This window comes from Vipera berus (assembly GCF_964194415.1).
Source record: "Vipera berus genome assembly, chromosome: 12".
Taxonomy (NCBI): Eukaryota; Metazoa; Chordata; class Lepidosauria; order Squamata; family Viperidae; genus Vipera; species Vipera berus.
In genome coordinates, this window is record NC_138215.1 from 17453182 (window position 1) to 17478042 (window position 24861).

Consider the following 24861-nt stretch of genomic DNA (forward strand, 5'->3'; position numbering starts at 1 on the left):
GTGCGTGGTGGCGTGCGTCGAGGTGACGGAGCGGGCCGGACGCGTCCCTTTGTTGGCTCAGCGGCGCCTGTGAGGAGGAGCGGCGGCGGCGGCGGCGGCGGGCGCTGGCGATCGGTCCGCCGAAGGGAGGCGGCGTCCAGGCCGAGGCCTTCGGATCCCGGTGGGGCCGCCCCGCTCGCGGCCCGTCTCGCCGCCTCGCGGCCTCCGGCGCGCGCGCCGCCATGGACTCGGACGAAGGCTACAACTATGAGTTCGACGAGGACGAGGAGTGCAGCGAGGACAGCGGCGCCGAGGAGGACGACGACGAGCCCGACGACGACGACGACGAGCCCGACGACGACAACCTCGACCTGGGCGAGGTGGAGCTGGTCGAGCCCGGGCTGGGCGTGGGCGGCGAGCGCGACGGGCTGCTCTGCGGCGAGACGGGCGGCCTGGGGCCCGGCGGCGGCGGCGGCGGAGGAGGAGGAGGCCTGGGCGGCAGCGGGCTAGGCGGGCCGGGCCCGGGCGGCGGGCTAGGCCACGAGCAGGAGGAGGATTACCGCTACGAGGTGCTGACGGCCGAGCAGATCCTGCAGCACATGGTGGAGTGCATCCGAGAGGTCAACGAGGTCATCCAGGTGCGCGTGCCCGGCCCGCGCGCGCCCCCTCCCCCGCCTCTCCTCCCCCCCGCGGAGGGAGGGAGGGGGCGCTGGGAGAATCGGCGGGAGCGGACTCGCCAGCCACGCCTTCGGTCCATCCCGCCCCCTCCGTCGCCCCCCTGGAGAAAAGGGCTCCCCCCCCCAGCCGCCCCCAGCGCTGAGCTCTCCAGAAGGGGCTGGAGGACCTCCGGCCTGGCAGCCCCAGCCTGGAAAGGGAGGGGGCGCTCTAGGCAGGCCGAGGAAGGGTGAAAGCACCCCCCCCCCTCTTGCCCCTGCCCCGCAGTTCCTTTGTGGTCACTAAGGTGCCCCTCCCCCCCTTTCTGGTGGCAGAGGGGTGAATCTTAGCAGAGGGAAGGGGTGACCCGTTGCAGCTGGATTACACAAGAAAGGCAGGGAGGTAAAGGGCTTTCAAGGGTGGGGGGGTGGGTGGGGGGAGAAGGGGTTCGGTGTCAGGGTTCGGTGCACGCCAGGTAAGCTGCGACTGGTCACCCCGACCTCGGTGGAAAATGGCAGGGGTGGAGTCCTCGCCCTCGTATTGGCATCCCCCCCAGGGGAACCCCAGGCTGTAATTTCGGGCCCCCCACCCCAAGGATCTGATGCATTAATATTCTTGAAGGCTTTTTGTGGTTAAGAAGGTTCAGCCAGAGGAAAAAGGTCGACTGTCCCAGTCCTGCCGGTGACTGATGGTGAGATGAATCTTTGTGGGCGACCCTGTGCAGCTGCTCAGGATGGCAACGTGACAAGAGGGCAGGGCCCAGGAATGTGTACCTATCTCAGTGTTTTGGCATTTTTGAGAAGCAGGACTGTTCCGCAGGACTCGACTCTTGTGCGTACACAATTGTTGAAAGGGATTGACTCAGGTCGGGTACAAGTTGAATACCTAGTGGCGTTTCCATTGGTACCAAAAGTGGTGTAGAAATAAGAGAATTATTTCCTGGAACTTAACAAAGCCTTATTGTGGGCAAATTTATTTTGCATAGGATTGACTGTGTATTGAGATTGTATAGCTTGCTGTTTACATCATTGATGTAAACAGGGGCTAAAGTTGTTGTTTTTTTAGCATTTATAAATAACTATTTCACGTTAGGGTTATAGTTACAATGACACGGTTACAGTTCACAAATTGTACGTCACATTGCTGAGGCTGGAAACAAGGCTAGGAAAAATCCCAAGATTAAGGCTTGTGGTGTTCATAATCTGCTCATTTTATACCTTCCAGCTGAAACTGGCATCCAAAATTGCACAAGTTACAAACAATAAAATGCTTAACACAGGTGTGTGATTGGATTTCCTGTTGCCAACGTTAGTAAAAGGTGTTAATTTGGTCTAGGAAGAGTCTGGTCTAAAGATCAGTCTTGCTTCTGCAATTAATGGTCAGGTTGACTTGTAGGGAACAAGGCGCTCTTCGCATTCAAGACAATTCATATTAGAGGTGGACCTTAATTACTGTGTTTTAAGCTGTGCAAAGGTTTTGCCTCTCATTTGCTTTGAGCTAATGCCCATTGCTGAGGGCTAATGATGGATAGGCTTGGTTGAATTGATTTCCTGGTTTTGTTTGAAAACTCTCCTGGTTTTAGCAAAATGACTATTTTGAGTCAGAGATGCATAGAGAAACATTTACACATCTTCCTTTTTTTAGCAGGTTTTGTTCCCCAGAAGGTAATCAGGAAACTCAGGTTGGAATGGGATGGGGAGGGGAAATAGCTGTCCACATCTATTAGGGATGACCATTTCCCCGTGAAGAAGAGAAATGGTAATCTGTTATCTTGTCATTCTACAAATATGTCCAATTCAGGTGAGTGATCTATGCTCAGCAGGTGAGAAAGCTGCATGGAAAAGAGAAAATCTTTCTGCTACCTTGGAGCTCTTCAAGTATTCCTCAGCAGCAATGGAACCTGGTCTTCTCTTGAGTGAGCATTCAGACAGCTCACAAGGAGTGGGGGGAGGGGGCTCCTCTCCTTTTCTGTGTAAATGTTGCATGGTGTACTTGTAGCATCGCATACATAAGACCTTGTCGAGGGGCTGTTGACGTGACTTGCAATAAAATCCCCTCTCTAGCCCAAGTTTCTTTAGAATTGGCTTGATGGGCCCAGACGTTTCTGTTCATGTCCCTGAAACACTGCAAATATTTTTTTTAAAAACTTTCAAGGGTCATTCATGATGCGTTTGGCGAGAATGGGAGAGGTGGTGAACTTTAGCCTGTATACCAGAACTCTCCTATGACATCAGTTCTTCCCTGTCCTCTTCTGTGGTTAATAGCACTCACAACCTTGTGCTTACCTGGAGATTTGCTCTGACTTTAGGAAGTTGGAAAACAATTGGAACAAAACAACATATAGTGTTGATTTACTTTTGTGTTGAGAACTCCCGAACAAGGTAACGTTAATCCTGTAAAGATTTGCTAAAGGAAAAGGAAGAATAGCTTGAGCCTGATGCCAAATTACAAGAGCTGAGTGGTAGTTAAAGCTGGGTGAGTAATAGTGGGTGTGGAATGGGCTGTATTCCTTCTTCCTTCCAGCTCTAATTGAACAGGTCCAAATCCAGAGCTTATCTTGCTGTAATCTTCAATTCAGGGGCAATATAAAGATTGACAGTGAAGGATGTCTTTGTGTCTGGCAGGTCCAAGGTCAAATTTAACAGGGAGCTAATTAAGCCAACTGGTGAGCTGACTGTCTTACCTTAGAATCACACTGCTATATGAATGAGTCTCTCAACTTTTGACCCTTCTTGCTGGTTGCCGAAGTAGTCAGTTGAATTTCATCCATGGAATAAACATTAGAATTAATGCCATTTGTGGTTTGTCTCTTCGTTTTTGTTTCTTTTGTTAATTCTGGAATTGACAGAGGAGCAAATTGCCACTCTTGTCAAATCAGGTGGCCGTTTTACTAGCCCAATTTCAAGAGCCGAGTCAGAAGGACTTAATAGTGGCATTTAGGTATCAATGTCCTTAAATTGTAAACCTTATTGTTTGAGAAGGATTAAAATATGGCCTGGAAATCCTGCAAAATGAATATTATCAGGTGGCGTTGATGTTTTTATATACGAACATACCTGCATTCCTTTTTAAATAGCTGGTGTTTAATATCGACAGAGTACCTAATACAAGGATGCTATGTCAAGTCTCTGTGTCCCGGTCTTTCTTAAATGTAATGGGGCCAGGTTCCATTTTTGTACTCAAAAATATGTTTTAACAGTTTGTAAATATGAAGCCTCAGAGCATTTCAAGGAGCTTGGAGCTGTTGGGAATAGGGAGACCCAGATTCGAATTCTCCCTTTGGTAAGGAAGCTGGCTGACTCAGCCCTAGATGGCAAAGTTGAAAAAAATCTGTCTTGACCAGGAAGGCTGCTTGTAGCCCAAGTTCCTAAATGGAGAATATTTTTCATCCAGCAGTGAACTAATTCACACTGATGATTTACATGCTAATCTACTGTATCTAGTACATTGTGTCTCAATTCTATTTCTGAAAGGTCTTGCCATCCAAGCCAGGGCTGTTGTTTTTGGTCTTTTGATTTTAACCAAGTTTGTTGCTCTGCCCGATATCCCAGATGGGAAAGGACTAATGTTAAAAATCAATATTTGGAATATTGAATATTTGGAAGGATTACCTGGTGGTGCAACACTAAAAGCGAGTTGTTTAAAGTGTGTATCGACCTGTTGCCACCTATGTGTAAAGCCTACATTCAACTTGTTTACTTTTATATAGCTGTATGTTGTTGTTTTTTACAGTGGATGGAAAGTGGACTAATATTTCTCTGCTCTGTGAGAATGATTAATTTATACTTTGTAAAGAATAGGCAAGCAATAGCTTGATGCTGGAGAATGTTGGTTTGATTGTTGGACTTGAACTGTAGGCTTCTTATTAAGTGATAATGTGACTGGTAGATTTTGAGCCAGCTAGCCTTTCTCATAGTTTTGAGACTAACATGAGCAGCTGATGTTTCTTGGGAGAAGAAGCAAGGTTAGAACAATGGAGAAATTTGCAGCTAAATTGGAAAACACTATCATTGCAATTTGCCATCCTCGTGTTTATGTTTGCACAAACCATACCTAATATTATGTGTGTGATCTTTTAGTGACATGGTAAATTTGGTATTTTATCCCATTTAGATTGTGCTCGATTCTAAATTGTTTCTTAGTGCCTGTGGGTGTAAAATAGAGCCTAAACTAATTATGACAGCCATCCCAGAAATTAATACCATTGCCAAAGCTATCGCTTGTAATGTTGAAACGGTCTTACAGATCCTGGATATATTTTTAACATCAGAAGGGCTGTCTGCAGGGGTTGGACAGCTGTGGTTTTTTTTAATCCCTTGCAGTCTTAGAGTACATAGATTATCATGCTAGCACAGACCTAACTAGAAAAGAAGCATTATGTAACATGTTGCCTTAGAATAAGATGACTGAACTTGGATGTTTTGTAGGCTGCAAATATTTTCAAAATAGGTAAGGCTTTTGATTAACGATTAGGGTTAACAGATCCTTTAGTTTGTATTTTGAGAAGGCATGTGATATTTATCCTGAATTCTGTAGAGATATTTGTAGAAAAAGTCTGTCTTTAAAAGTGCTTCTGTTGCTAACATCAGATGAAATCTTTTCAACATCCAGTTTTACCTTTCATGTAACCCTGATGCAGGATCATTTGGCCAATTCATTGTTTTGAGAAGTAAAAAACAAAATCCCCCAAGAAGGCGTTGGCAAAATATTTCCGAACTATTTGCCAAGAAAATTGCATGGATATATCCATGTGTTCACCAGAGTTGATTGATTTCATACATGCATTTATGTTACATATCCTAAAAATAGACTTGAATTATAATCAAACCAGACTGTATTCCATTGCAGTTTCTTTTGCATTCTCTGGCGTTCAAGTGTATAGAGGTTATATCGATACATTTAAAACGACTTTTTCATACTTAATCTCTGAGTAAAGTCAAAAATTGTAGATGATAAAAACTTTCCAAGATGGGACGATTTTGCATTATTAGTACGAACAATAAATCCTTGGAAGAATTCCTCGTCTATTAATCTCCCAAGAATTCTGGTGTTCTGGTGCGTCCTCCTTTGATCTGTTTGGTTTCTTCTCAGTAGACATAACTAAGTAACACATGAAAACATATCGCCTGCAAACCCCAGAAGTGTGGCTTAGTCTTCTAACAAGCCAGAGCCAGAAGCCATAGTTAGTAAGTAGGTAAACTAGGGGAGGCATCTTTTTGGTTAGTTTTTCAGATCCCTTTTCCAGGAGGAACAAAGCGGGAGCTACTTTCTTGCACGCGTGAGTTTGCTTTGCTTGCATGAAGCCTAAATTCCCAGATATTCTGTTTATTATGAGATGTGAATGTTCCTGGTAGTTGTCGGCTGGGCTTAGCTATTTCATGTGCCTAAAGGGAGGGATCCTTTTCTTATGCAATGGTAAGTCCAGTTGCACAATGAAACATTAAACTGACATTTAATAGCTAAGAGGATTATACTTACATGCCTTACCTGGCTATTTGTGGAAATCTGTACTCGTAATCCTTTTCAGTTTCACTGGGATCTGTGGAATATGTAAATATACGTGCAACATTCAGAATAACTTTAAAATCTGGATTTATTTATTTTTTAAAGGCTAGTCGGACTCTGAGTTAGCCTGTTGGAGTCTAGTCTTAACATTGCCTGAATGTATTTTTTTTTAAAAAAAATGAATTTTATTTATTTTTATTTTAATTCCATTTATATCCCGCCCTTCTCCGAAGACTCAGGGCGGCTTACAAGCTTAGCAGTAGCCTTCATTCTATGTATATGCCTGCTTATTAGGGCTTTCACACACACCCCCAAGCGGCATTATTACAAAGTCAGCTTATTGCCCCCAACAATCTGGGGCAAGCACTCCAGATCTAGTGTGTTTAGGGGGTGGGTGAGTCCCCATTCTTGCACAGGCCTCACATTCTCTCTAGTGTACCAATAAAGGAGAATATTTGTAGCTCTGGGTTGAAATGAGGTCTCCTTGGTGCTCTGTGAGCTTGGTTGATTTCCTGCAGACATTTCATTGCTAGCACTGGTGAGGCTGCCTCGTTTGGGCAATGAAAGGTCTGCAGGAAAACAACCAAGCTCAGAGAGCACCAGGGACCCCACAATCCTCCTCCTCCTCGTCTTTCTCCTCCTCCACGGACCCCACTCCCTACTAGCTCTGAGGAGTTGACCTAGTTTGGGTAATAAAACACCTGCAAGACAACCAACAGCCAAGTTCAGGGAGCACCAAAGACCCCTCATTCCTAGTGTGCTTTAGAGGATTGGGGAACTACATGAGACCCATTCAACAGTCAGAAGAAGTATCCTAAGAAAATTTCCGGCTCCACAATTTTAGATTTCACTCACTATTGATCAGTACTGATCGTCCAACTGATTTAAACTTGCATTTGCCTTTGAAATAACTTATCACGTTTATATCAGATATAATTGGATGGGGGGGGGAAATGAAGTTTTGGGAGAAAGGGCAGGTCTGCTGGTCACATTCCTTATGACGACTTTCCTTCCTCTTCTAGAACCCGGCCACCATCACCAGGATACTCCTCAGTCATTTCAACTGGGATAAAGAAAAGCTGATGGAGAGGTAAGCCAGGCAGTTTCTTTCCCCTCCTTCCCAGGTAGCCAGAATAGCAGGTACTCCCTATTGTGGTTCCTACTTTCTTTAAACAAATAGGAGTAGAGAACGGGGCAGGTTGGTGAGCCAAGCCCATCGTGGCTTGACATTTGAGGCTACTTGGAAATGAAAGAAGCCCATTGAGGTCTCTTGGGAGGAGAGGAGGAAAAAAAAAACGTGCCCTTACATGGGCCAATTATTGGGAAATTGTTTGGTTTGGGCTTTTGCAAAATTCCTGACACAATTCATAAAGTCATCCCGGGTGGTATAGTTCCATATCTCGCACAACATACTTACAAAGCGTGTGGTGCCATTATGCGCCCCATCCTTACCTAAGAGACTAGCATTTGGAATTTGTTATGGAATAAAGTTAAGATAACAGTAGCATGAGATAAAGATCTTTTTTATAGAAGCAGTGAGTATAGAGGCATAACCATCAGGGCTATAAGAAGCTATCTTAGTATCGGAACTAGCTTAGTAACATATAATATGAAAACATATAATATGATTTCAGCCTCATCTGTTGGGTGGACCAAAATATGGTTGCTTAGTTAACAGGCTGGTGAAATGCACCTTGGGTTAGTGTGATATAAAAATCTAAGCTTGGAACAGCTCCTAAAATAGCTTTATGAGTTAAAACGCTTAACAAGCAGCTATAGTCAGGATCCTTTCCTATCATTATAGTTAATTCACTGGCTTAATCTAGTTGCAATTAATCCTACTGGCATTTTTTGCAGCCTTCTCTAGAAACCTTGGGAGTTGCACCCAGAGCTGAGAGGTTGGCCTGTTCAACATTTTTTTTTAAAATATTAGGGCTTTGTAGGCATTTTGAATAATTTTCATATTGGAGAGCTAATCCACAAGCAGTGGTTTTCACTTTCAGATTTTGATTGACAATTTCAAGTAACTTTTAGGACAATGTGGGAGGCTAGGAAATGTTTATTCATAGCTAGGGATGCTGCAGATAATTTATCCAGTTTGACATTTTTTTTCAGAAGCATAACTTTGGATGCTGAACTAATAGGCATTTGTTTGGAGAGAAGGAAAATGCGTTGTCTTTAACAGTTTTAATTTAATGTTTAATTGCTGAAGGCAAGATTTGTTTGAAATGTACATGGGGCTGCAGTCTTTTGGTTGAATTTTTTTAATGTGTTTATTGATTGGTTATGGGTCATCAAATTGATGTTTAGTCATTGTGATGACATTGATGTTGACTTTTTGTGATGATCTTTCTCCGGGACGTTTGTCCCTAGCCTGGTCCTTCAGGTCTGTCAACAATTCCCCCCCCCCCTTGCCATTGTGTCAAGAGTCTCCTTTGGCAAGACTGGCGGCATACGTTTCTTTAATTATAGCTCGTATTTATTTGTAACTTTAATGTGATTTTATATACTTATGGTTTCATTTTATTTTTGTAAGCTGCCCAGAGTTGCGTTCTGAGACCGAACACAGACGTTAGATTTATAGACTGAGGCAACAGGGATTTGTGCCCTGAAAAGTGACCCTTGGAAGTAGGAGATTTTTGAAGCAGGGTGGGCCCACTACTTTCCCCAGTGCATTTTGCTGTTGTTTTTTTTTAAAAAACCCACAAATATATGCAATTGTTTTATGGATTTACAGAACCAAGGCCATCTGCCTCTTCTAGCTAAGAGATGAATTAGAACGCAGGAAGTTTGGGTTTACATACAGATCCCAGAGCTCCTGCATGCTTTTTTTTTCAGAGAGATTTTTTTTTTAAAAAAAAAATTCATTCGGCTTCATTCTTTTTGGGTAGGTACTTTGACGGCAACTTGGAGAAGCTGTTTGCAGAATGTCATGTCATTAATCCTAGTAAAAAGTCTCGAACACGTCAGATGAACACCAGATCATCTGCACAGGACATGCCGTGTCAGATCTGCTATCTCAACTATCCAAATTCGGTGAGTGCCTTCCAAATTGTGCAGTCTGTAACTTGAAAATGTGTGTATTAGCTGTTTTTTTCTGAGGCACCCGGTATGGCTGGCTGATGAGAGCTAAATAGCTCAAAATAGCTATACCACTCTCCCTTTAACTCTGTGTTGGCAATCCAAATGTGTGTGTGTGTGTGTGTGTGTGTGTGTGTGTGTAATTACAGATAAAAGGTAAGACCTAAAATCGTGCAATTATGCCAATAAATGCCAAATGCAGGTTGTCCTCAAATTAGGACCACAATTGAGCCCAGAATTTATGTTGTGAAGAGAGTTTGGCCCCATTTTATGACTTTTCTCGCCACAGTTGAATCACTGCAGTTGTTAAGTTAGTAACCTGGTTGTTAAGTGAACTCTGGCTTCTCCCATTAACTTTGCTTGTCAGAAGGTCGTTAAAAAGGGGAAATCACGTGACCCCGGGACACTGCGACCGTCATAAATGTGAGTCAGTTGCCAAGCATCTGAGGGTAAATCACGTGACCATGGGGATGCTGCATACGGTCGTTAAGTGTGAAAAATGGTCATGAGTCACCTTTTTTTAGTGGTCACTAAATGAACTGTTGTAAGCCGAGGACTGCCTGTAAATAATACCTATCGGTAATATCTAAAACCTTGAGGGCAAAAGAAGAAAAATGCAGCTGTTCGTTAATGGAGATATTCAAACTCCTTTTTTCTTCTGCAGTAGAAGAGACCTAATTATATACCAATGATTTCTGTTTTTATTCCCCCTCATTAAATATCCTAATTTCATTTCCCTCTCCTGTCTCTCTGCTTATTATGTCCTGTGATCAGATTTCTGCTTCTTAAAGGCCTTTGAATACGCTGCTTGTATGGGGCTTTAGAGCCAAGTAGATCTCCTCACATCAGATGCTTGAAATTCAGGCTCACCAGAATCATAATACAGCTTCTCTTGAGCAGCAAAATCGCAAAGTACAATGTTGGCATTACAATTAAAGTGGGAGAATTGTAAAAAAAATAATAAAAATAAATCAGAATTGGTGTCTCCCATAGTTACCTATTTTGATCTCCAAAATATTCAAAGCGACCTCTCTGGATCAGATCAAGTTTCCTCGTACAGGTGGTTCTCATCTAGTGACTGGTTGTTTTGCGACCGTTCAAAGTTACGATGGCCACGGAACGGGTGCTTCACAGCCTGTAAAAGAACCACAATGTTTGCTTAATGATTGCCGTGAAAGGGGGAAAAAAAACCCTCAGAAAATTACTTCCGGGTCATCCGTATGCCTCACCTTATGACTGTTAACAACTTCTGGTTGTGATTCTGGGCTCAATTACAATCGTAAGTCGAGGACAGCCTATACCTGTAGCCTCAGAATATTGGAGGTGCTTTTGATTGACCAGGAGATTGGGCAGATGCTTTAGATGGGGATATACTAGGACAAAGCAGGGCCTAAAGCTCCCAACATCTGGTCCTGTCCAGCAGCATCACCAGTTCTAAACATGCCGCCTTAATGGGAGATTTGGGCGGAGATGCCAGCTTGTTCACTTTGCCATCTTAATTTCAATTTTTTTGGTATGAAAACCTCAGGAGGCAGCATGATTGTGGTAGTGGGGTCAGGAAGCTTGTGTGCATTCCCTGGCACTTTGGGCCAGGGGCTGCTGGGATGAATGTTTGTGGCTGTGTGGCGCTCTGTGTGTGTGTGTGTGTGTGTGCGCGTGCGTGTGTATGTAGGGTGGAAGACCTCCCCAAAGCCCACAAGTTCAGTTGCTGTGCTGTGTCACTCTGAACTTGCAAAAAGATGGTACCGTCCAGTTTCAGAGCTGTGAAAATTGAGTAAAGCTAATAACGATGATTTGTTTTTCCAGTATTTCACTGGCTTGGAGTGTGGACACAAGTTTTGCATGCAGTGCTGGAGTGAATATTTAACTACCAAAATAATGGAGGAGGGCATGGGACAGGTAAAATTTTTCCTTCTTGCGTTTACGCTAAATTAACAGTGTTAAAGAAAGGCCTGCATCATGCTCCAGCTGTTCCTTTGCTGAGCCCCCCCCCCAAATAAATAAATAAAATAAAACAAAAATTGGGAAGCCGCTGAGAACGTGCATTGCTGACACTTTTCAGAAGCACAAGCGTTAGAAACTGGGAGGTTTGCTACTGAGAAAAGCCTTGGCTTTCAGTCCGACCTACTTCACAGGTGGCGGCTGTGGGGGATTAAATGAAAGGCACCTTGGACTTCAGATGAAAAAGCGGAATATAAGTAAAATAAATAGGCACAGTCTTACGCTGGTCTGGAATTGAGAGAAAAAATGCTTCTCTGTAGAATTTTTTTTTTAGAGGCATCAATACCTAAACTAATCAGATGTGTTCTTCTTTGTCTTCTGCTTCTTCCCGTCGCCTCTTGGATGTCCTTGCTAGACAATCTCCTGCCCGGCTCATGGCTGTGATATCTTGGTTGATGACAATACAGTTATGTAAGTGTTGCAGTTGACACCATTTCAGTTAACACTTGCATTTTCTTGAGCTTAATGCCCGTTGATTGGCTCCACCTTGTATGGAGGGATGAGTCAATCACACCGTTTAGCATCCCAGGACTCTCGTCCCTGTGGGCCCCCCAGGAACAGGGAACTCCTCCCATCAAAGTGGGCTTTTTGCTGCCTGCTTCCTCCTCTCTTAGCTTGCTTTAAAGCGAAGTAATAGGCATCCAGGGAGCAGCGTCCGATAATAGTGAAAGCAGGATGTACATACAAACAAATTATTACAAGTATATTGGGTCACCTGTCAAGGTTTTTAAGCCACTCCTTTCACAGAAGGCATACTAAGAGGGTCTGTTGCATCATTCTTAAAGAGAAATGGCATCTATAGCAGGGGCTTGTTCGGCTTACCGTGGTGGCGCAGTGGTTAGTATGCAGCATTGCAGGCTAACTCTGCATTCCCACTGCCAGGTGTTCGATTCTGACCAGCTCAAGGCTGATTCAGCCTTCCATCCTTCTGAGGTCAGTAAAATGAGGACCTAGATTGTTGGGGGCCATAGGCTGACTCTGTTAACTGCTTATAGAGGACTGTAAAGCGCTGCAAAGCGGTCTGTAACAGAGGTCCCCAACCTTTTGAGCACCAGGGACTGGTTCTGTGGAGAGAGGTTTTTCCATGGACCGGAGAGTGCGTGGTTTTGTGTGCTGCCTACATACCCATGGCCCAGTTGTTAGTGTGGCCCAGTTGCTGGGAGATGAAGTCCACAAGTCATAAAAGGGCCAAGTTGGAAGACCCCTGGTTTACATGTTGGGCTCTTGCGTAATCCTTTCCAGCAATAAAATGTCGGGTTTGAATTAATGCATTTGGCCCTTTTGAGGTGGCGACTTTTCTCAGTCGTCTTAGCATTTGCATATTAAACTGATGGTGGGAGGAGATTACTGCTGGGGAGTAGGGGGTTCCCAGGTGTAACTCATGTAAAAGGTTGAGCCACTCGCTTCCTGATTTGTAAACCTGGAATCGTCCAGTTAAAACCCTGTGAGTTTAAACTGCCTCAGACAAACACATTCATTTTGGTCTGGCATTTGACTGAGTCGTTGCTGGCACCTCTCAAGAGAGTGGGCTTTCTGCAGTCACAATGCCACTTTCAGAAGGACCCTCTTTCCTATAAAGATTTAATTTGATTTTTTTTTTGGTGGTACCGTAGAACAAATAACAAGATAGTGTGGGAAAAGCCACTCTTTCAAATATTGGAGCCTTCTTTACTAAGCGAGACTGTTGTTTTCCTTGAAAACGCGTTATAATTTAGGTTGGACTTCTAAGGTAACAAGGTTTTCTGAATGGAATATTATCTTTCTCTTCTTTTTGTAGGCGCCTGATCACAGATTCAAAAGTTAAATTAAAGTACCAGCATTTAATAACTAATAGTTTTGTAGAGGTGAGTGTTCTGTTTAAAACTGTATGCTGACGTGACTGGTATAAAGGAACGTCTTCCTTTTGTTTTAGGAACCCTAAATATGCTAGAAGCCGTTTAAATATGTGTGTGGGGGGTTGTTGATTGATTAGCCTTTGTTCACATTTTGGTGCCATTCTCGGCTTTTGATGCCGGAATACTCGTTCTGGGTGCGAGTGTCTTTAGCTAAACCACTGGCTCTAATGAGACAACTTGCCTCCAGAAGCCGTGAATGCTCCAACACTGGAAGTTTTTAAGAAAGAGCCTGGACAGCCATTGGTCTGAAATGGCATAGGATCTCCTGCCTGAGCAGGGGGTTTGACTAGAAGACCTCCAAGGTCCCTTCCAACTCTGTTATTCTATTATTCTGTTTGTCAGATAGCATTTAAAAAGTTAAGAGCATTGCTTTGGCTCAAAATCTAAAATTCTTACCCACGTGAAGGCCACGATTTTACAGAAGTATTTTAGCCACTTGGTTTGGTTGACTCTTTCCAGGGAAACCACTTACTAGCTTCTCATATCTTCACAATAACGTGGATGAGTTTCTTGGATGAAAAGTGAAAACGTTTTCAAAGAGGAAAACTCCTCCCAAGAAAGCCCAGTTGCCTTTTCGAACACTTGCTTTTAACTAATGCTGTGCAATTCTCTTTGAATATGAAGAGGCTCAGAAATGACAGCCGGGTAGGTCTCCATCGAGATGAAGTTTTGGATAAAGGATTTCTGGCAAGAGAAGGGAATGAGATGGACTGTTAACAAGCCATCTTTCAGTGCAATCTGCCCCTGCCATCTCCGCAGTAAACCAACCCCCACCCACCCACCCACCCCCCTCGAAAAGCAGTGAGGCTGTGCGGATTTTGTTCTTGGCTTTCTCTGTGCTAACAATGGGTGGGTTTGTTTCTTGCAGTGCAATCGACTGTTAAAATGGTGTCCTGCTCCAGATTGCCACCATGTTGTTAAAGTACAGTATCCCGATGCTAAGCCTGTTCGCTGTAAATGTGGCCGTCAGTTTTGGTAAGCAGGTTGGGCGGTAGAACACCATTTTGTTACGTTGGCTTGGTAGGGTAGCCGTGTAGAAATACAACCTTGGCTTCCTGTGATAGTAAACCCGAGTGAACACGGGCTGCTGAATATTTTGGGGGGACAGGCAGATGCTTGCCGGCTGCCAGCCATCAGAGAAGCTTTGCGGGTTGCAGCAAACCTCTGCATCTTAAAAGTTCCATTGTTTCCAGTGTTGCTTACCTGGGAAACTGTCTAATAATATTTTCAAACATTTGTTGCAGTTTTAACTGTGGCGAGAACTGGCATGATCCTGTTAAATGCAAGGTGAGCTTTTTAAAGCTGTCTGGGTTGCATCTAACGTGTGGCAGTATAGAAAAGCAATAAATATTGCTTCAGGGGATAAATATAGCAGCAGCAATACACGAAAGGGTCTTAGGATACCTTGGAAATACAGTTTTGGAAGAACAGGCTGAGAGACAGAGGGCGTCACTTCAGGTTGCCCACCCACCCACTTCATATTTTGTATGGCCCACCCTAACCCTTTTCCAGGAAAGTTGGAATTAAATCATTCAGAATCAGGGTGAGCAAACACAGTTCTCTGCTTAGAAATCATTTTGTATCAACTGATATGTATGATCAACTCAGCATGGCGAGATTTGAAATTCACTTCCATTTCCTACTGCTTTTTGGGGGGGTCCTGAGAACGATGCTTTGGACCTGAAGTGGCTTGAATGAGTAAATAAAATTTTGACGATTACTTCTCAAGATAATAGGAGCCCAGTTGCACATATTCAGCTAGTTCTTTCATTTGTGAGACAAGGAACTTTAAATGTTCCGATAGCTGTAAACTTTACGTCCGTCGATGTTTTGTTTTAAACCCTGCCCTGCCCTTTCTTGCCTTCTCCCTTCTGCTTTTAGATGGTCATTTATTCCTCAAATGTTTTAAAATAATTTTTTTAAAAATTTTTTTTTACCAAGTTGCTTATTGTAGAGAAGTTGAGGGGCATGACCCCTATTTCTGCAGGCAGTCCCTGACATCCGATAAACTCTGAATTTAGGAAGCCTGCAATGATTCCATTAGGACAATTATGATTTTTTTTCTCTCTCTCTCTCTCCCGGACAGTGGTTGAAAAAATGGATTAAGAAATGTGATGATGACAGTGAAACTTCGAATTGGATTGCAGCAAACACAAAGGTTTGGTGGTTTGTTTCTCTGGCTTGACACCCTCACAATACAGAGTCTCTTTTCTCCCTTACGAGAACATTCCATGAAATCTGACAGTTCCTTTTTGCATATAGTGAGTGACAATTTTTCGCCGTAAACAATAGCCTCTGTGGTTTCCTCTCTCTAGATAACTGGAGAGCCAAAAAGTACCAGTATCTATTATGTCTGGTTTTTGGGGTTTGTTTGTTTTTTTAAATTGCTGCAAAATCAAGAGTTACTGTCTTAACTGAGGAGAACTAACAAATTTGCACTTATTGAAGGCAATGCAGATCGGGAATGTGTCCGTATTTGTGGTTTCTGGAAAGGCAGGAAAGTGTCTTCTGATCTAGTCCAGCTATATGATCCATTGCCGCATTGTTCTACAGCGCCTTTGTCAGGGTCCAGGCAAATTTTGTCCGAGTCCTTCGGTGCAAATTGCAAAATACAATGCAGGGCTTCCCGAGATAACTCAGCCCTTTCTAATCTCAGATTTCTGGAAATGGGCCCCCACACTCAAAACTGGTGGCCCGTTTCATGCTTTGTAGACATCGCAAGCTGTCCCACAAACTCTGTACGGTCTTTCAAGTGTCGGTGGCGGAGAAGAGGAAGTGGTTAAGGTGTGTAAAAAAAAACAAAAAATACGCAGTGTGGAGAAAAAGTAGACGAGTTTTACTCTATTGGGTTACTGAGTTTGGGGCCGTCTGGTGTACCTGATTCAAGCCATTGTTTACACAGCCCTCTGTGGACTTTTTAACTTCAGGTTTTGGGGGGGATGTTGATGGTCACTTAACGTGAATAGCTGTGAGAGGAATTTGGATAAATTCAGGAAGGAGAGGTTGATTGGAGAATTTGTAGTCTCAGGCATCCTGGCAGCATTTTGTTAGCCAGAAACAACAACAAAAAAAAGGCTGGACTACAGTGGTCCTTCCCGTAGCTTCTAAGACAGCTGCTAAGCATCTTCACCACTCTTCTCCCAGGACTTGCCGACGTGTTCAGAATCCGCTTCGTTTTATAAGCCAGTGTTTCTCAACCTCGGTTATTTTCAGACGTGTGGACTTCAGCTTCCAGAATGCCCCCAGCTTGGCATGGGGGCTGAGGTCTGCACATCTTAAAATGGCCCAGATGGGGAAGCACTGTTTACAAGGCCTAGTTATAAATTAAGAACAATTAGTGGTAGATTAATCTATCGGTAATTTGACACAGAGAGTAAATGGTGTATACTGCATGAAGATTTTTTCTATTAAAGCTGTCACTGACCTGGAAGCAGTGGAACTCTTATTTCTGGTGTTCTCATTATACAAGGCCAACTTTTTGTGCTGTTTTAAGGTGGCTAAAAGTGCAGTCCAAAGAACTTTTTAACTTCATCCACCCTCAGCGGACTTACCTCCCTTCAGTTTTATTTTTTATTTTTAACTAATAACAGGGATGATTAATAATAAAGTTTTCGATAGAAAGAATGATGGCCTGGTAGTTTTTTGATCCCACCGCCCTTCCTGTTGTCTGCAGGAGTGTCCCAAATGCCATGTGACCATAGAAAAAGATGGCGGCTGCAACCACATGGTCTGTCGGAACCAGAATTGTAAAGCAGAGTTTTGCTGGGTGTGTCTCGGCCCATGGGAGCCGCATGGATCTGCCTGGTATGTTTAAATAAATGCTTTTTTTGGGGGGGGGGTGTTGGGCTGTTGGATGGTTAGGAACATTTTTCTGTAGAAGGAGTGAGCCTCAGCAGATAATTGCTGCGTATGGATTATATGTCTCTCTCTCTCTCTCTCTCTGTATAACTATATTACTTGTGGTGAGAAGATAGGAACTTGAGAGAAGCCCTAGTCCAGTTTGTCTCAAGCTTAGTGATTTTAAGCCGTGTGGACTTCAATTCCCAGAATTCCCCAGCCAGTATGCGCCAAGAAGTTGTAGAGAGAACCATTCAAAACCAGTTTGAGCAAACAGGCCGTTCTCTGCTTAGACTGCATAAACTGAGGAAATATCGTGTCATCAGCTCAGCATGGTGTGATTTGAAATTCACTTCTAACTATTTCACACTGGTTTTTTGGCATCCCAAATAGGATGCTTTGGATCTGATACGGTTCCTCTTTGCTGGCTGGGGAATTCTGAGAATTGAAGTCCACTCACCTTAAAAGTTGTCAAGGTTGGGAAATCACTGCTCTAGTCAGCTGTAGGCCCTGAAGGCTCTTAAAAAAACATCACAAGGGAGTTTGTCCTGTTTACAATAATAAGCGAAGGAAGGAAAGGAAGAACTTGGGCTGACAGCTAGAAATAAGAGCGATCGTTTTAGAAATCTACATACTCATAAACCTCTTCCAGGTACAACTGCAACCGCTACAACGAGGATGATGCCAAGGCAGCAAGGGATGCCCAGGAGGTGAGTTCATCACTCTTGGCAACCGTCTGCATCAGGAAGCTGTTGACTGCTTGCTCAACTCTCTCTTGTTGACCAGATGGAGAACGTGGAGTAGGGTTAGCTTCCAGCCTTAAATCCACACCAAGTGGCCAATTTATTCATTGCTTCCTGGTGTCAAGAGTTCCGGCTAATTGGTAAAACGAGGACACACAACGAGCTTTCACGCTTTCACCCTTTCTTTCCTTGAGGCAGTTTCTTCTTGAGATGTTTTGCTGCGGGTAGACTTCGTACACTGGATGGTGCTGCTCTTTAGGTGGTTTCTTTTATTATTTTACATTCTGGCTTCTCACCATCCTTTCTGCCCGGAAGACCTTCCTCTCCTGTGTCTTGGTGGAGAAACCAAGCTGTTAGATCTTTAGTATTGTGAAAAGGCCCGTTCTTGTTCCCGTTTATAGGCCACCCAATCCGTAAGAGCTCTCGGCAGTTTACAGATCTGAAACTTTTAATCGCGAAGGCTGTTTCTCTGGGCTGCAGAAAACCTGGAGTCTTCTTCAAGATTTGGGGCTACGCAGGGATCACCTTCTCCCCATCCGCTCGAGCGCCAGCCGTTTTTCAGCCACCCAACAAATAAATACACCCCTGTCTAAATAAAATTTGGCCAGCCAGCAAGCAAGCAAGCTTGAAAATCTTTTTGAGTCTCTACGACCTTATGAAATTTGAGCCGCTTAAGGTTATTTAAGTTAATTTGGATTTGGCTGGCAGGGGATGTTGTGTCTGGTGGTGCTCCGAGCCAGGGGAGGGGGGGGGTGTCAGATTCAGAGCTTCACCTGGAGAACTTGCTGAATGAGGCAAAGGCTGGGCCTCTGTTTGCCTTGGGCTCCCTCCCTCCCACGGGGAGCCTCTCAGTATTGCTCTGCTTTAATTCTCGCTTTTCCGTTTTGCCTGATGGGGAATTAAAACGCAGCGCTCAAGAGCCGCCTTGCAGCGATACCTCTTCTACTGCAACCGTTACATGAACCACATGCAGAGCCTGCGCTTCGAGCACAAACTCTACGCCCAAGTCAAGCAGAAGATGGAGGAGATGCAGCAGCACAACATGTCCTGGATCGAGGTCCAGTTCCTGAAAAAAGCGGTCGACGTCCTCTGCCAGTGCCGTGCCACGCTCATGTACACCTACGTCTTTGCCTTCTACCTCAAAAAGAATAATCAATCCATTATCTTTGAGGTAAGAGGCCCGTCTGTTCCCTGGAAATCTCCCAGGATGCTTGACAGTTCTGTTCACTGCCCTGGGATTTTGTTGGAGAATTAACAACGTAGATCATACAGGTCCAGCCGGGGTCCTTGGTGCTCTCTGAGCTTGGGGGTTTTCTTGCAGACGTTTCATTGCCTAAACTAGGCAACCTCATCAGTGCTAGAAGAGAGTAGGGCGGGAGGAGGGAGAGGACTGTGGGTTTCTTGATGTTTTCTGAGCTTGGTTGTTTTCTTGGCACTGTTGATGTTATTTAGTTGGGTCATGAAACGTCTGCAAGAAAACAGCCAAGCTCAGAGAACACCAAGGACCCCAGAGTCTTTCTCCTCCTCCTCCTCCTCATCATCATCATCCTTCTAGCACTGATGATGTTCCCTAGTTGGGTCATGAAACGTCTGCAAGAAAACAGCCAGGCTCAGAAAGCACCAAGGACCCCTCATTTCAACCCTGAGCTACAAATATTCTCCTTTGTAGGTCTGGCAGGCAACTTTTGTACCGGTAATCCTCGACTTAACAACCATTTCATTTGGCCATGGTTTCAAATTACAATGGCACTTGTTATAAGTCAAGGACTTTCTGTACAACAAACCAAACTTTCTGAATGTCCTACGGGTGGGAGCCATTTGGATTTCTGGGGCAGAGGGTGTTTCTTCCAGATAAAAGGCACCTGGACAGGGACGGCATCGTTGGTACTGTCTAGTCAGATGGATTTGAAGTGCTTTCAGACGGCCTGATTTTACTGGACAGGAAGAAAGTAGGTGGTTTCTCAAATAACCAGGCCTTTTCTTTTCAACACTGTGTTAACGTAGTTCTGTTTTTATGCCAAGTTTCTTAATCAGATTTAGGAAGACAGATGTTTCCTGATTTCTCTAAAGAAAAGCCCATAGGAGAGAAATAGCTTAAGCTTTGAAGAGGTTCCAAAACCGCTCTAATGCCTGCCTGCTAATGGAAAATACTAAACTGACAAGAACGTTTTTTGTTTTTTTGCTATTTTGTTAAACTCAAAGAGTTACTTTTAAGTTTTTATCAGAGTGTTTTGCATTTTTAGAATAATCAAGCAGATTTGGAGAATGCTACCGAGGTTCTTTCTGGGTACCTGGAACGAGATATATCTCAAGATTCACTGCAGGATATAAAGCAGAAAGTGCAAGATAAATACAGGTAATCCTTGTTTCGGATAGCACGGCTCAAAATGTTTATCATTGATCTTGAATTAAGCTACACAAAGGTTGGTTGGCAGGAAAACGTATTCCTCCTGCGGTCACTTTTGATCCAAGCAAACGTTCAAGACAGTTGAAGTGAAAGAAAACCCCAAACATGCAAAACAGAAATTAAGTTAACGGTTAAAATCTCGGCGAAAGAAGTGCATGTTCCTCTCCTGAGAGATGGAAGGCCCAGTTCAGCTTCTGAAGGATTGTATTTTATTAAGTCTGGAAGCCGATTGTGAAAATGGCTTCTCCGTTGGGCTGAATAAAGCACATTGTGGGGGCCTCTGCAGAAGGATCGCTCCTGCAGGTCTTAAATCGCTAAATGGATTTGCAAAGCAGGGCCACGGCCTCTTCACTCGGTATTTCTCAACCCTGGCCACTCCCAAGACATGTGGACCACAACCCCCAGAATTCCCCAGCCAACGTGGCTGGCTGGGGAATTGTGGAAGTTGAAGTCCACAAGTGTTAAAACTTGCCAAGTTTAGAGAAGCCAGCACTTGAGCAAAATATGGCTGGCTGGGGGATTCTGGGAGTTGAAGTCCACACGTCTTAAAGTAGTCAAGGTTGAGATTCACTGTTTGAACTGCACAGAGGCAAGAATTATTTGCACATGACTGGAAAGACCACCACCACCCCACCCCAGTTTCTCAACTCCACCCAAAGGCAAAAACCTTGTTGCCTTTAAATGTATTATGCCCGGAAATGTTTCCGCCTGGGCATCTAAAAGCTCTCGCCTCCCTTTTTCCTTACAGATACTGCGAGAGTCGACGGAGGGTGTTATTGCAACATGTGCATGAAGGCTATGAAAAGGACCTGTGGGAATATATTGAGGACTGAAAAGTGCCCTGCATAAAACGAACTCTTAAAAAAAAATCTCTTCCCATCTAGAGTGCTCATACCATTAAAACAAAACCCACACACGCAGACACCGGAAAAAAAAGGGGGCGCCATGCCTATTAACACCGCTGGTCTATAGTACCGGAATTCTGTTTGTTTGTTTTTTTTCCCTCTCTCTTTTTTGTTAATGGAAAAAAAAATTAAGTAAATTATATTGTAATAAAAAAACGGTAGATAAACCATTGTACAACAGTATTCTAGGTGGCCGGTAAGTGTGATAGATGAAAACAGCCCTCCCGACTTTTAACTCGCAAGGTAGCTTACTTCTCCAAGCTGACTTTTTCTCTCTCCTCCTCTGCATACGACCGATGAAATTTAAAAGAGTTTCTTGACACTGCTGTTCATGTCCGATCAGCCATTTTGATGTACTTTGGTATGAGATGATTTTTTTCCCCTACGCCCCCCCTTTCCCCTTTCCTCCTGCCCCTCCCCACCCCTCCGTAACAAATACACGACAGTTCATGGGTGGTGAATGTTGTTTGGCTTATTGTAAAGATGATTTGGGGAGGGCAGGGGGGAGGAGGGCAGGGGGAAGGAAGGGGCACCAAACAAGGAAAAACCACACACACGCACACAAACACACACACAGAGAGAAAACCCTTTGTATATGACTTTTAAAAAAAACAAAAAAAACAAAAGAGGAGAACACAGTATTTTTCAAAATTGTAAATAGCGCATATGCATGGATAAAAAAGCAAGCGTGGCACGTGTTTGCATAATGTTTAATTACAAAAAAATATTTATTCTTTAAAAACCTTCAAGATGTCTATTTGCCGTGCATTTTTTCCTTTTTCTTTCTCTCCCCCCCCCCCCCGTTTGCTTTTTATTCAGAGAGGGGGAATAGGGAGGGGGCAGTGTGCGCTGCTGTAAAGAACTCATTCTGTGGCTCAAACAAGATAAATGGGGGTTTTTTCGGGGGGGGTTCCTCTTCCGCTTCCCCCCCCCCTTCCTTGCAACCAGTTGATCCCTTGTTCGGGTGTGTTCCTTGCTGGCAACGGACACCGTCCCTTGGGCACTTCCAGCTTGCTTGGTGTGCGTTTCCCGTTTGGAAATCAAAGTGTTGTATAATTCCGGCTGCCTTTTTTTTCTTTCAGCTTCGAACGGCCCCATTTCCCCACACACACACCCCGGCCTCGGCCATTTGCCCGTGCGAAAATCCAATATCTTATTCTGAGACTGGCTCTTCATTCATTCATAGGAAGCTTTGGGCATGTTGGGTTAAAGTGTCTGCGGAACATTCCTTGTTAACGTGTCCAATTTTGGAAACGATGGGGGCTGCTGGGAAAAAATTGTGATGGTTGGCGAGGAAAAAGTGCCTGATGCAGCAAACACTCCGTCTCGTTGCAAGAGTCTGTAGCTGGGTTTTTGAACATCAGGAATGTTAAACGAGAGGTGGACTTCAATTGCCAGAATTCCCCAGCCAGCAAAGCTGGCTGGGGAATTCTAGCAGTTGAAGTCCACACCTCTTAACGTTGCTGAGGTTGAAAGACTGGTCTATAGTTTCCGGAGCCATTGGGTGTTTTTTTTCCTGAATGAGGACTAAATCATGAATATCATACAATACATTTATAGTCTCATATTTTTTTGTAATAAAAGTTATCTTCAAGCACCGTTTGGAAGCTGTTTATTACTGTATCGGAGCTTCTTGTAGTGAGTTTTCCCAGTGAGCTTTCTACTTTCAAATTCAGGGGTGGATGGGAGGCTGGATGTACCCCAAAGTCTAGCTCAGGGGTCTTCGAACCTGGCCCTTTGATGACTTGTCGACTTCAATTCCCAGAATTCCTGTGCCAGGCACACTGGCTGAGGAATTGGAGTTGGAAGTCCACAAGTCATCAAAGGGCCAGGTTTGAAGAACCCCCCTGGTCTAGCTTATTTACCTAAAAGGGCTGCTTTTCTGATACTTTTTTCCCCCTCTGTTTTTTTTAAAAAGAAACAAGTTTCCAAGGATCTGTTCAGCTAATTCCATGTGTGCCTGTGACACTTGTAGTTGTGTGTTAGGGACAGCCTGCTCACCCACCCCCTGGCAAATATTTCTATAGTTGCAGGACGTGTAGGGTTTTGCACAATCCGCGATTGGATTTCAAGGGGTTTCCTGCCAAGGTTGAGAGACCTAGCTTCCCTCTTTTGGCAGCTCAGCTTTGCATCTGATGAGACTTAAGACCTGCTTTTGGTTTACCCTGGGGAGTTACTAAAACAAAACCCCAAATAATCTCCTTCAGCATAAGGGAGGGGGAGAGAGAGAGAGAAGGTTGTTTTCACTTTGTGACTTCCTGCTTGGAATGGAAGTTTGGAATTGGTCAATGGTTTTGGAAATGTGTAACTAATCCAAAAATTTCTGCATTCAAGGTCAGCGCTCCCGTTGCTTTGAATGGTGAGGTTTCCTGCCATGCTCCTGGCTTCATCTTTGCATGCTCCCAATAAGACATGACAAAGTGCTTCCAATCCAGTTAAGTGCGGGTGTCTGCGTTTTGCATTGATTTTCTTTTTTATCGGCCCTGCTTGGAAGTAGCTCGATGGAAGAAGTGGTCCATTCCTTGGTGGGCCGCATGGAATAAACCCATTCTGTTCCCCAGGGGTGTCTCATGTTCGGCTCTTTTTTCTCAATACTTTGCCATTGCCCCTGTATTATTAAACAATATTGTTTGTTTTTAACAAAATGTATATAGAAGCATTGTATCACTGCATCTTCTACTTCAGGAGCTCATACCCCTGTGTGTTCATGTGGGGTCAGGAGGGGAGCTTCTTAAAATTGGGATTTGCAAATCATTTAAATCAGTATTTCTCAACCGTAGCAACTTAAAGATGGGTGGACTTCAACTCCCAGAATTCCCCAGCCAGGAGGAGGCTGGGGAATTCTGGGAGTTGAAGTCCGCTCATCTTCAAGTTGCTGAGATACACTGTTATATAGGGTTACCTCTAGACCTATACTCCTCTCCTTCCTTGCTTTCCTATCCTGTAGAAGACAAAGCAAATAGTACCTTTTTTTAAAAAAAAGAAAGAAATTCTCGGCTACTTTTAGACCTTGGTTGGTGCAATCTATGGAAATTATGGCTTGTGCTGCCATAACTATGGGCAGATGGAGCGAGGGTCCTCTAAGACACATTCTCATTCTCTCCTCCCCCACCGAAGTGGCTGCCTTATTGGGTTTTATCGCTAGTGTTATGTATCAAAATCGTCTTTTAAGTTTTCAGAACCATTTAACTCAAGTGTCGTAGTACAACTGCTGTATTAGAAATCAGTTATTGTGTGAGACAAAAGAGTAGTGTTCTTTGGCAAACTTTCCCATGTATAGAGAGCGCTCCTGTAATCCAGCATGTAAGAGAGATGGTTAAGATGAGCGGACTGGGCTATGACCGAAGGCTTGTAAGTTTCTTTTTTATTTTCTTTTTCTTTTTCTATTTTTCTTCCCTCCATCTTAAAAAGTGCACCTCCTCATGCTGTGGAATTAACTGTTCTTAGACTTCATTGTAACTGGCGGACTGTTCCATGTTAAGGCTAATCAGAGGGAGAAACTGCGTTCCTAATTCTAATAAACTTTTATTTTGTTATTTCATTTGTAATTTTTCTTTTGAGCGTTCGCTTGCAGTGATTTGGCATCTTCCTTACACCATAGGGAAAACACCTTGGGTAAGTTGAACAGCTGGTAAACACCCATCAGGTGTTAGTCCTCGTTGTGATGTATAGCTTTTCAGATGCAGCCTAATCTGCCTTTTGCCTTGTCTTTGGCCCAAAGTCACATCACATCCCCTATCTGCCTTAATGTGATTTTGGTAGTCCCCCCCCCCCCATATGAAATTCAGAATAACATAGCTGACTTTTCCTTTAGTAATACTACAATCTTGGCTAAACCAGTGTTCCTTCTTCTT

At 44.0% G+C, this 24861-nt stretch overlaps 1 protein-coding gene across 1 annotated transcript; it reads left to right on the plus strand.

Moving 5' to 3' along the window:
- On the plus strand, positions 1 to 24543 carry ARIH1 (ariadne RBR E3 ubiquitin protein ligase 1). Its single transcript, XM_081336975.1, has 14 exons — positions 1 to 617; positions 7161 to 7228; positions 9030 to 9174; positions 11026 to 11118; positions 11576 to 11631; positions 12998 to 13064; positions 13984 to 14090; positions 14360 to 14402; positions 15202 to 15273; positions 16789 to 16919; positions 17605 to 17662; positions 18606 to 18866; positions 19939 to 20051; positions 20851 to 24543. The coding sequence occupies exons 1-14, from the start codon at positions 222 to 224 to the stop codon at positions 20933 to 20935; spliced, it is 1695 nt and encodes a 564-aa protein (XP_081193101.1). The 5' UTR covers positions 1 to 221; the 3' UTR covers positions 20936 to 24543.
- Positions 24544 to 24861: the final 318 nt, after the last annotated feature.